The sequence below is a fragment of the Pecten maximus genome, chromosome 14 (assembly GCF_902652985.1).
Source record: "Pecten maximus chromosome 14, xPecMax1.1, whole genome shotgun sequence".
Taxonomy (NCBI): Eukaryota; Metazoa; Mollusca; class Bivalvia; order Pectinida; family Pectinidae; genus Pecten; species Pecten maximus.
This window is the reverse complement of record NC_047028.1, coordinates 27,081,283-27,094,851: the sequence shown is the minus strand read 5'-3', so window position 1 is coordinate 27,094,851 and position 13,569 is coordinate 27,081,283. Positions and strand designations below refer to the sequence as shown.

At 36.9% G+C, this 13,569-nt stretch overlaps 1 protein-coding gene across 21 annotated transcripts in view; it reads right to left on the bottom strand.

Moving 5' to 3' along the window:
• Window positions 1–13,060, bottom strand: part of LOC117342976 (inositol 1,4,5-trisphosphate receptor type 2-like) — a 141,615-nt gene extending 128,555 nt beyond the window's left edge. For 20 of the 21 annotated variants that reach the window (XM_033905287.1, XM_033905289.1, XM_033905300.1 and 17 more), the window contains exon 1: window positions 12,781–13,059. In XM_033905287.1, coding sequence (XP_033761178.1) covers window positions 12,781–12,863 — 83 coding nt within the window. In that variant the 5' untranslated portion in view covers window positions 12,864–13,059. Of the gene's footprint in view, window positions 1–12,780 lie in introns of all 21 variants that reach the window. The other variant, XM_033905290.1, reaches the window with a different exon arrangement.
• Between the last annotated feature and the right edge of the window lie 509 nt (window positions 13,061–13,569).

Here is a 13,569-nt window from a genome sequence, read left to right as displayed (position 1 = left end):
CATTGTTTTCACATTACCAATACGTCAACTTATTGGTTTGACCCTGTGTTTGCGGTAACTCAGAGAGTAGAATTTGACGATGAATCAATAAGCTGAAAGTCTTTCACCAGATGGATGTCGAATTATGACGAACACCTAGTTCCGGCTAGCTCGTGGTCAGTTTTTATCGATTTTCGGCCAAATAGCTATACGCTGTATGTCCCTGCAAGATTGTAAGACTATCTTTAAACCAAATACCGCTGACTGGACATTGTGTCTCCTAGACGTGATTGCCACCACACAGCAGTCAGTGGTAGTAACATCATAAGGCTACCATCATAGACATTATCACGAACAGCCAACTGCTTTCAGAAAATTAAGCGTATAACATAGCCATTTAATATTTTAAAGTGATTACCATGTTATTTCGATTATCCTGATAACTAGATTTAAAAATTCTAACATGGAAGCAATTTGTTTGTCGCTAATCTAATATGAAATGAGTTGTTTCGTCTGACAATGAGAGTGAATTTTTTTCTCCAATTTTGTTATTGTCATTTTAAGCATTTTTTTTGTACTCTTGGGGACATTTTGTTGTTAATACGCGTGATTTTATAAACACCAGTCTGCTACACTGGATATCAATAACTCAAGCTGACTTGATAACTTAAAGATTTTTATTACATTTTTACCAGTGAAATATCAAAAATTATTCATTCTATAAAAGTGATATTTTTCACTGCGCACTCGTGAAAAATATCAAAATATTAGCCCCACTCGTGAAATATATTTGGTATTACTGAAGACACTGTTAGATATCCTCTATTTATTGATTCACTCGGACACATGAAAATTAAAGAAGCATTTCTTTCGTTACCAAACAGACCAGTGTGGACGAATATTACTTTGGCAACACAGAAAGGCCTTTTGTGGCCCCATAGAGAAACCTTGGATCCATGATCTCCTGGTAGAGAGTTTTAAGTGAGGAAATTGTTTTTTTTGGAACAAGACTAGCTAAGATTGAGGTTTCCATATTAAATGTTGAGTCTGTATTTTGTTTAGGATTCACACAAACGTAACAATAAGTTTGCGCCTGAGAGTAAGGAGTTTTAGTTTTGTTTAACGTCCTATTTTAAAACAGCCAATGTCATTTAAGGACGTGCCTGGTTTTGGAGGTGGAGGAAAGCCGGAGTACCCAGAGAAAAACCACCGGCCTACGGTCAGTACCTGGCAACTCAGCCACATGGTTTTTTTCACGTGGGATTCGAACTCGCAACCCACAGGTGACGGGCTAGTGATAAAGTGTCGGAACATATTAACCACTCAGCCACCGTGGCTCCAGTGTAAAGAGGAAACAGACAACTTTTATTTACAGAACAATGTATCCTATTGTTCTTTATGGTATTATTATACTATTTATCCCATGCATTTCCAAAACAGATGACACTTACTTAATAAAGATAATAAAACATAGACGTAGCTATACATTCGAGTAACGGCTGATGAAGCTGATTAACCTTCCAGAAACTTGTTCCATGCTTCGTACACGTGTATTGTCTGTCAACAAAAACAGATATCGATTTCGATGATAAATACATTAAAACTTGGTCAGTCTTTGGTTCCATCTATTTGTGTACAAGCTTTTCACGATGTGCCAACAAAATTAACACATTATTGAGCGAAACCAACATACAGAATGCAATTCCACTCCTCCACCCTCGCATTCACCGCAATTAAGTCCAGTGTTGTTATTGTTGTTATGGACCAATCGTCCACAACTGTCTCAAGTTAATTCCCCTCAACTCTGTCAATAGAATGATTGCTCGGTAATGACTAGTTGCGGTATTTGCAGACTTGTATCAAAGTGTTTTATATTACAATAACTTAATTTGCCGACAAATTTGTCGACACTGCAAAACGTGTATCGGAACTCCACGATACATTTGTCTGTGTCTTGGGTGTAGCTCACCAAGTGTATTGGTTAACTGTCATCTTCTGATTTCCATTAATGACATTAGCAAGTGTCTGGTGTCCGACACATTGCTCGAAGGACGTCCGCAAACATTTCCCGTTGAAATCCATAGCCATTTGAGTGTAAGAAACACCGCCGACTGAACAGCGTTCTTAATTCCAAACAGAAAGGGTTTCCAATGTAAAGCTTCCATGTTTTAGATAGACTCTTTTTGCATTTGAATCGAAAAGTCTGATGTATAATTTCGGCACTTTTATAAATTAATTTTATTCATTTTATGACACTGAATAGTTTGGTCCATATCGTAAAGGATTAACATCGAATCCATTTTTCATAATAAAATCTGTCGTCAGTAAATGTAGCAATCATTTCTTAGTTGACATAATTGGGTGAATTCTTTATCCCTGCGAACCTTAAAGTACGAAATTGCATAGAAAATATCAAACTATGTATCTGTTAAATGTGTTGTATTTATCTAATCATGATGATATGGGAGAAGTCAGATGATATTCAAATTCAAATGAGGTCATAGTGCAGTTTACCACCAACACTTATCCCTGTCAATAAAGAACGACTACAGGTAAGAGAATAATTCATAATCAATCAAAACTTGGTCGAGTTTAATATACATTATGTTTATCTTGTCCACTTATCGATGTCCACGTGATCTATTTTTGTCTAAAATATCGATTTTATCCTGTGATTGGCATTTCGTCCTTAGCAACATACCAACGGCTTTGTCTAAGAATAAATTAAAGGAGAGAGAACCGAGATCTCTGTTGTGAGATAAATTATTATTTTACATGATATGCCATAATTCTAATTATTTGAATAATAAACAAAATTTACTGTAAACGTACATATTTTAGCGGGAATCTTATTTTAGCGAGTTTCGCGTTAGGAAAATTTCGCTAAATTTTGATTGTTCTAATGGTAGTTTATCTACAATATTCTATATGGCAAGTATTGTTGGCGAGCTAATTTATCATCGCGCTAATCCAATTTTAATTAACATTTGCGCTAAAGTATGAGCTCGCTAAAATGAGTGAATTTACAGTATCTGCCTCAGAGTTACTGTGTTAAAATTATGCTTACCATAAAACTGGAATTAATTATATTTTGTGCTGAACTCATCAGTATTGAAATTCCCGAGCAGCCCTGTTCTGACATGTACAAGGTTTCTGTTCCCTGCGGCCGGATGCTTGTCACCGAGTATTCATTTCACTTAACCATTAAAACCCCTAATATATTCTTTGTACTTTTATATTGGCTCAAAATACCATAATGTACTCAACCGAAAGGTCAATTAATTATAGCTTCTTTTTACCTTTAAATACATTTCCAGTTTGTGGTAAACCACCCACCACAGCGAGGTTACTCTATTTTTCAGATGATATTTTAAGAAGATTTAATAAATATTTGTTTAATTTTCAAAGCACTACATGGGCATAAATAGTTTACATGACTGTAATAATCACTGTTGGTTTGACCTTTTTGCCAGAGCTGCATAACAACTTTTAAATGCGGGTTGTTGGTATAGTAAATCTTTTCGGTTAGAGTTGGAATACTACTACCCAATGTCCAGTACCACGGAATAATGGAACTAGTACCGCGAGAGTGAGTCCGCGTTTCCTCTGGCTCCGATACCAGACTTGGACATTCCGAGTGATAGATATCTGGAATAAACTTATTCTTCATCCAGCGAGGTCAAACTGACAGCATAATACAGTTACATATTCGAAAGGGCCGATGACTGTCTCAACAAGGCAATAACTAATTTTAAATATATATTATATATAAATTTCTACATCAAACTGGATTACGTTTCTCGCATAAAAGTTCTGACGGATTTAGAAGTGTCATTTTTGGTATGTCAACTTGAAAAAAATTATAGAATCTGTCGTGGATATTTGTTTGTTTGTTTTTGTTTAACGTCCTATTAACAGCCAGGGTCATTTAAGGACGTGCCAGGTTTGGAGGTGGAGGAAAGCCGGAGTGCCCGGAGAAAAACCACCGGCCTACGGTCCGTACCCGCAATCCAGAGGTGGAGGGCTAGTGATAAAGTGTCGGACACCTTAACCACTCGGCCACCGCGGCCCCACAAATTTCGGGGCCTGGTGAGGATAATCTTTGAACGAAACCTGATGTACTTGTATTATATGCATGTATGTATTGCATTCAACGTCTGATGCCCATGGGAGACAAAGGATCCAGCAGTTAATTTCTATTGCTAAATATTCTCTACTGGGTGATACGGTGCCGCTTCATCATCGCTATCAATGTTTGATAACCTCTGTTTCAATGGGAGGATGTGTCACTATTGTGTAATAACGGATATCCAAAGTAATTCGTCAGTTGGGAATATATCCAGCATTTGATAACCTTAAAAACTAGAATTTACTCGCTTCGTATCCTCCAGATTGCATGATAACTTTGAATTCATGTTGTCACGTTGGTCAAGCTATTATCATTTCTGGCTCACTTCCGGTCTCCGCGGAAATCAAGCGGTACCGGATGTTTCGTTAAAACATCGATAACTGGCGATACTGGGTAATGGTCCATCTGTCCATCTTGATTAATTTGTCTTCGACTAGACTCCTAACACTATAGATGCTTCATTGATGTCGAGGCAAACGTGTCTGTATTCCGCAGAAATTAACGGATATGCCGAGTCTGACAAGAAATCTAATATTGTCTATCAAGAGGCACAAGACCGTCCAAAATAGAATAAATTGATGCAATTCTTTCGGAGATAATTAATTCTGAGATAATCGATCATTGACGGTTTGAGTCAGGTATACCGCATAGCTATCAAAAATTTATATTTACAAAGTACATCAATTTTACTGCCTTGTACGACATCTGATTAACAACGGAAATGACGTCAAAGAAACCTCTTCCGATTTCCAAAAACAAAACCATGTTCACTGAATAACAAAAGATGGAAGTACGTGAAACGGATTAATTCCTAATACATTGTACATGCGGTTTCCAAATCCTATTTGAAATCCGGATTATCAAAAATGTATGGTCACGAATGTGACCTTCAGTGGAATTTTACTGTTCAATGAAATGTTCGTGTAAGTAATTCTCATTTGATACACGGTGTGCCAGACCAATTAATCTCGGATAGTAAGTCTTAATTATACCAGTATTTATATTACACCAACGATTTCGACCCATTGTGTGTTTAATAAAATCAAATAATTCCATCTTGGTTGTAACAAGCATTTTCATTGCCGTAAAACATATGTTATCACCCATAACGTAAAAAAATGACGTCGCCGTTGTAACGTTGCTTTTGCTTGGCTAGTACAGCGGGATCATCATCATCATCATCATCATCATATCATCATCATCATCATCATCATCATTTATTTGGGAGTACGCTTTTTTTCCCTTTTTTTTTTTTTTTTTTATAATTTTAGCTCCATAACATAAAAACGTAATCAAATTAATCCTGGAATTTATTGCATCTTTTCGTTGAGTCTTTCAAAGTCGTAGTTATATTTCCATTAAAACAATTAGAGAAAACTAGTAAAAGAACCATGGAAGTCGTAGTTCTTACTCAAAATTGATATATGATATAATTTTAAATGTCTGCCAATGAAAAAAGGGTAGTACGATCAGGCTTCATAAGGTAAGTGTATTCTGCTACAACGACGACATCCGTCCGTATAAATCTAGAACAATTTTATGAGATGTCACGTCCTCAAAATGGGAACCGGTGTAGTGGCTTGGCAGCGGAACCGTCAAGCTAATCAACGAGCATAAACACATATTACTTCAAATATGCTATGACGACAATAGCAATGTAATCAAAGTATTGAACCGATAACAGATGGCGTTTATTGGCAGTATGAATACCTACTGGAATACAGGGAGATGCTACATGAACCACACCTGGTATACACAGTATAAAGAAATGTTTATACTTATTGTTTTGCCTGGAGGTATCCATCCTATAAAAATTGTAGATACACACTCGGTTTCCAGTCTAACTTATTACAAGATAAATCGATAAAGTGTCGAGAACAGGTACGGAAATGTCTAGGGTATTGTTACCGATTTATTACCCTGCAACAAATTGGCATCACCTTCGTCAAAGACGAGTATGTAAACATTTATGTTGTCAAGTACGGGTACGTTCGAGGGAGAACTTGTACAATTAAACCTGAATACAACACGGTTAGCGTGGAAATTTAGGCGAGGGGGAATTTTACGCGGATAACGTCATTCGGTCGCGAAAATTCCCCGCACGCGTAATTTTGTGTGTGGTGTATGTGGTGATTATGGAAGATGTGCAAACGAAAAAAAGATACATCGATAGCGAAAATCACCTCAACGTACATAATTTACTTATCGAAATCGCGAAATTAAACCCCTCGCGAAAATAACAAGGTTTACAGTATCATGTTTCAAGCGTGAGGTTACGGTGATATCTATCTAAATATATTTGCTTTTTGACTGTTTTATGTTTCTCCCTTGACGCCCACTTCGTGTACCGCCATTTCAGTCGGTTTGTACGGTAATGTATAATGTCTAGTGGCACACGATTAATTCATGCTCATCGCGTGTGTCCCTAAATGACCCCTCTGCTGCTGACCGTTATTGCTATCGCACGACACCATGTGGCCTTTTTTATGGGTTGATCCTTTAGTCTTTCACGTGATCGATATGACCTGTTTGTACAGTTGTTCTACGGATTACCCTAAATACCATTGCATTATCTATATGAAACGTTATATGGTTTGTTTGCTTGCTTGCTTACTGGGTTTATATCGACACACAAACAGCTAGGGTCATTTTGAGGCTGGGTCTCCTTGTAGTAGTTGGTGACTACTACAATCAACTATATACGGGAGGCCCGCGTATGCCACTCCGAGCTATTAGGGTAAAGTGAGATTCCTATTATTTTTATGCTCAATTAAAAGCATATAATTCTGGCTGTCTAATGTCACAACTGTATAAAAATGGCGGTTTAATTTCTTGCATTTGTTGGAAACAATTTTGTCCAAAATTGTTCAAATAAATATATGGAGCAAATGCCTCGATTTTTGGGGTATTACGTTCATGTACAAAAAAAATGGAAAAAAAATCAGAAAGGCTGCTATTTTAAAGCTCAAATATCTCAAAAACGCAAAACGAGAAACTTTCTTATTCTTTCCAGATATCGGACTAGTTGATACAGGTGACCAAAAAGGCAATACAAAATTAGGACAAAAGGATTTTTACTAAGGTTAGTGCCATGCATTAAGGAAAGATATCCTAGTCAAAGGACTTTCTTTCCATCATGTTATGTTCTTCTTTATAATATTTCAAGTAATCGACCTCCCTTAAGTTGAAGAACGTTGCTGAAACTAGGTCCATGTTTACAAGTTTGGCAGTTAAGACTTGATAATGGCACTTTAGTACATGTTGATACAGTAGCCCGAGTTTCCTCTTACCCTGACACCATGTCTGGTACCTACACCAGACATGGTGTCAGGGCCAGAGGAAACTCGGACTAGTTGTTACAGTTGTCCAACAAGACAACACGATATGTAGCATGCCATACTACGCCTTCGTTTGACGGCTGAATATACATTACAGGCTATCACTGTCCTTGACCTTTAAGACTGTATTTAACCTCTGCGCTATTCATACCACGAGATGATACCTATTGTCATTATACCTACCAGTATTTATTATACATTTTTCTCATTCTGTGATTGTTTCGCTGTCGCTAGCGTCAGGCGTCTTTGAAGTACGGTATGCTTTTGAAGTCACAGCTCTCACAGTAATCTAGCTTTGGATCTGAATTCGAATACTTCACGCTATCGACTGTTTTCCATTACAATAAATGTGTGTTTTATTTATATAAGTACAGCCTGTCATAGCAGAGAACCTAGAAAATTGATTGGTGTGACACGATCGTGAATTTTAAATTACACGTACAGGTGTTATATATCGAAGCAAAATCGTAATATTGCAAATCGTCATAGACAAAATCAATCTGACACAAAACCCGGAAAGAATCATATTTTGTAATTGTGGATAGACCTTACATACAAGCTTGATGAGAGTTGCAATAGTCACTGGAAAGCCTTTGTTATCTTTTATAGAGCTATGTACAGTCCCGGGAGAGATTGGAATGTCTTTGACCACCTTCTGAAGGGCATCTTCGCTAACCAAGGTTTACTCTATGCTAGTGAAATGGAGCTTAGCGTAGCGTAACTCTTGGTTAGCGAAGATTTTTGAATGGATGCCATTGGTGTTTTGCAGAATTTATTCCCCGTTTGCCGGTACCCGTTGGTGTAGCTGCATAAACTGTAGTAAGTAGGAGGCTGACATATGATGTTGCAATACCGCTGACTCTTCTATATTAAGATTGTTATATGCGTTTCCACACATAAATATTAAAATGAAAAAAGTGACAAGCAAATTAAAAAGTCGATACGCGCTATACTATTTGGGTATGTGCATTGGTGTTAAAATACTCAGGATTATAGTTGAGTTGACAGTAAAGTCGTTATACGGCTATGGGATGAAAAACTCGCTATCGAATTTACAGATCGATTCGGCTACCCGACTTACATCGATGTTATAACATTACCAGATAATCAAAGGGGCATATCGATTCGGCTACGCTTGAATGGCACCCGGATATAAACCGCGAGAGAAAAATCTAAACTGCTAATAAGAACAAAAGGGCAATCATCACTGACCTTTAACGATTACGAATACAATACCTTGGCCGTCATCACCGCAACAATTCTAAGAGCAGTTTCGGGTTCGCTGACAATTTTTAATAGGCCTTTAGTCGCGATCGGCCTACATGAAGTACACGACACCATTCTAGAAACGAATGAAATATGATGAAGCCCTTAAGATATTGGAAAAGCCATACGCCTGCCAGTACCCGGTACTCATTTTTCGTCTTTTAGTATCAGAATCTTGGCGTTGTACGTACATTGCTAAAATATGTATGCTCGATTGTCACCGACCAAACTACCCGAAAAGAGGAAGACCGTAGTGAAATGACAACATCCGGGTAGAGCAGTCGATACGGCAAAGCAATGTGAAGCTTTCAACCTCTAAGTCATACGGAAATTCCGAACATGGAGAATCAACTGAAGGGCCATGTGGCCTTCTCTATTATACAGGACTTATCTGATGCCATATAAATGCATATATCACGACATTTGTAAACCCACGGTTCAATAGTACTTTTCAGTACTTTAAATATTAAAATAGGGGAGATTTAACAGAGCGTGATAGAGTACAAACACATATCGGTATAGATCGGTTTACTTTTAAGGAGGTATTGAAACCCACGTACTATTCATAATTTCCTTTTTTACTTATATGAATATATAGCTGTCATTTCACAAGAAATTTATTTCGACATGTATATCATAACCTAGCCCGAGTTTCCTCTGTCCCTGACACCATGGCTGGCCTACACCAGACATGGTGTCAGGGCCAGAGGAAACTCGGGCTAATCATAACCCTGTGTTCAATACACTACCTCGACAGCCATTTTTTTTTTATTTACTATCGTGTATTAATAAAAACACCGGAAATCAACTGAAGGGTCACGGGGTCATCTCTAATATAAAGGACATCTTCTCTTCATTTTGTCTCAGACATCATACAAACAAAAATCCATATTTTCCGTACTAGCCCGCGTGACCATAGAAAATATAAAGGACATCTGAAACCATCTAAATGAATATAAGTGATGAAATCTATTATGCTAGTCATCAAGCAGCATAATTCGAGAAAATCGTAACAAGAAGCAACTGAAATTGTGAAATTTCATCAAAAACATCTGAAATTTTAATTTTCAAATCCGTGTACTCGACATACAATCTGTCTTTGTGTGTGTTTTATGGTGATGTGTTGTCTTACGTACACAGTCACAATAGGTATTCAGAATATGTCTCAATCATTCGTCTGGAATTTGCGTTTAGTATATAAAGGATGCAGCCAAAGTTCAAATGTTGGCTGTATGACCGAACCTATCTAAATGGAAGGGGTTCTAGTTCCGGTTTCATCAATGTTCCTAGACTTAAGAATGTTCCATAGGAAAACATTATAAGATTTAAGGCTAAAATCTTAAATTGTGTAATACTATATATTTCCTATGGGAAGATTTTCTTTAAGTAAATGAACGTTTATGAAACCAAGGCCTGGTATATCTTTATAGTATTTCCTTGACTCAAGGGCAATAGTGCAAACCTATACAGAACTCGGCAGTCTTCTGTTTCTTCTGTCGAAAACGAATCCTTCAACGTCCGACATACACTTTATTTTTAATTGAAATGCAGCAAGATAATTTTGATAACTCATCCTTCGCCCAGGGGAACTTGTCAAACCAAAAACCACCAGCCCCTGGGATTGTAACACATCTAGTGCCCCTACCGACCACATGAAACTCCGCAGACACATTAAGGGTGTATGCTAGGTTAAGCTATATCATATACACAGCAATCTTCTATTTTTATAAAATAGTTTCGCATTAGAAACCTAGAAAATATGTGTCTAAATATTGAAACGTAAACATATTTCTGTTTATAAATCGCGTGTTACACTGAAATATTGTGAAACTTTAATAAAATAAAGACTGAAAGGGAGTTAACTCTGAATTAAATATAAGGTAGCATATATATAACACGAGATTATCTTTAACATGATGTCTGTGCGACTTATTGCCAGTATTATGATGATCTAGTAGTTGTCATGTCCTTCATAACTCCGATAGGTTATCACTCTAGGTCAACAAAGAATGGAGGGACCGCGGCTATGACCGTCCCGTTAAATGCCTGTATCGAACAAATATCTTAAAACGAATCAATATTAAACACCTTATCAGTGCTGGGGTACCAGGTATATCTTTATTCTCACAAATGAGTCGTTATTTATGAAATGGCAAATATATTCAAAACAATTTAACTGGTAAAAAAAGTGTAAAAAAAATAAATAAATTACAAGTTAATATTTAACTTGTAGGAAGATTTATGGACCATAGAAAACACTTTATCCAAAGACAACTGTACCCTACGTAATTCTAGGTAATATGCTTACGGTCATGCCTTGCAAAGACAGGGGCTTGGCACGATTTTTCAAACGATATTCCATATATATATGTCAGGGTATCGGGCCGACCATCACTGCGCCATTGAAAAGTTCTTTTTTAAGAACGCCGGTGTGGCGCAGCGGTATAGGCTGCGGGTATTTCTGGCTAGGCGATTGGGTGCCGTAGATCGTGAGTTCGAGGCCCGGTCAGGGCACGAGTCTAAAAGGTTGTCTTCCTTCGCCATTTGTGTTGCTAAGTTATATATCTATTTATTAGCACGAAGTATCATATACACTATGTGTTGGTGATCCGAAGATATAGATTTGAATTTTCTGTCGTAGTTGTACCGAGAGAAATGTATTATAGTCACTATTAATACACATATATATGTATTGACTTTCATTTGGAAAATCGTGCCAGGCCCCTGTGCTTGCAAATAGCAGCCGGTAATACACAGAACAATGCGATTGTTTTACGAGATTGTAAAAATATTCTTATTATAATATATTGTCAGAATTACAAATCATTGTTAATTGTTGAAAATCGTCACAATAATAATGTTTTGATTCAGGAACATCTTTTCTGTTTTCAAGGAATAATATTTCGCAAGGAAAATGCTGCGCCATTTACGAGATACGCTAGTATTTCTGAATTCGCGATTATATTCATTTTTAAGCAAGTTATGTTTAAAATACTGCAACTGGTGAAGTAACATGATTCATTAATTTTATATAATTAATACCTGTTAATATATCATGTTTTAACAAGATGATTTAAATGTCTTTATGCATCGCTAACTTTAACGTACACTCGCATATATCAATATCAACTTAAACATCACATAGTTATACTTAGCTGTGAAATCGACCTTATTTGGAGATTTAAAAACGAGCAATCACCGGAAAATGTAGTTTTTGGTTCATAGTAAATTACTAACACTGGAATCCATTACTTAGCGTGCCACGCACTCCCGATATAGTCCTGTACCGGAATCAATAAGTGTCTTTTCTTTCTGTATATTTTCAACAAAACCTTTTAATGTAGCTCTGTCTCTCACGAGTATTTAACAATGAATATAGCCAACGCGGATATTATACGGGGATGTGTTCTAACCTAAGGCGACCCATTGGCTATGTAATGTATAATAGAAACGTGTTTAAATGTACTGTGAGTTGACCAGGCTGTTTAATAACGCTCAGACATAACTGTAAATAAATAAACTAGCGAGGTATATCACAAACACAAATATGAATGTATAAATGCTCATTCCATAGACAAAAGGTAGTCATCGATGATATGCTTGTTATGTGTCTGCCAAAGACGTATCGTGCCTAAATCATAATGGTGCACGTATAAAATGTTCAGTTTTGTTCCGTTAAATAAGCTTTTTATGCGTGTATCAATGAATATACATGTATTTTTGTTTCTGACTGTGACATCGACACATCGTCCATTTCTGGAAAACTATAATTTCAATATATGTCATACAGTGACCACTTATCACAAAAATGAATATTAGAACTCATTCTGTAATGACATGGCGATAATACATCACACGAGCCTTTTAAGGCTTACATTGATGTCATACTGTGATTACTGATTACTGATAATTGCAATTAGGAATTAAAATATATATTTTGTTTCAATGACATTCTGTTTAGCGGACTCTAAGCGCACGTGAGTATATGGTATACTCCATGTGTACTGTAACTCACTAACTGGCACTAGAGTAATGGTCAATTTGACCGGTTACGTAACTAGACCTTACCTTGACTGAGTGGTCAGTAAGAAGCCGTAACTCTCCGAGGAGTATAGGCAAACGATATCCCCAACACTTAGCGTGTCATCCATTGTTTATCACAGATAAAACATCCAAAGATATATTCCAAGTTAATCACATGTTTTCTGTTGAAGATAATTCACGATATATAGTTGTCCATATACACACCACTACTCCCTACGCCAGTACTCGGCTTAACTCTATACACACAAGAGCCTCGGCATGGATCGCTTTCTCTATAGTAGACCATGTCAATTCATGTTTACGTTGGTAACAGTCCTATACAATGAGTACCCTTTAAACTATAAGCCGTACGGGTGAATCTACCCGTCAATACTATATGTGTTAGTGGTACCGGGCCATATGTAGAACGCTGGTTGAGAATACTGGGGAAAACCAGCGCACGGGCGCCCACCAATGATATATACGGCGGTGCTAATGACCTTAGATGCCTGCATACGATTCCTACTGGCATCGGTCTGAGAGATGTGCCTTTATAATATATATATAATATACTCCATGCAAAGATAAATGTATTTCAGATCATTTAACCATCAGAAAATATCAAACTTTATCTTCAAAGTGTACAAACGGACGAACTACACAAAAAAAGGAAAAAAATGGATAAGTCAATATTTTTATTTTCTCTGCGAATATACGCCTTTTGAATAGTTCTCTTTGTCCGTTGGACACATATACTAGACATGTCCACAATGAAAAATTATATCTACATTGCAGTAGGCGATATGAACAGTTTTAGTCTAAATTGGGTTACTT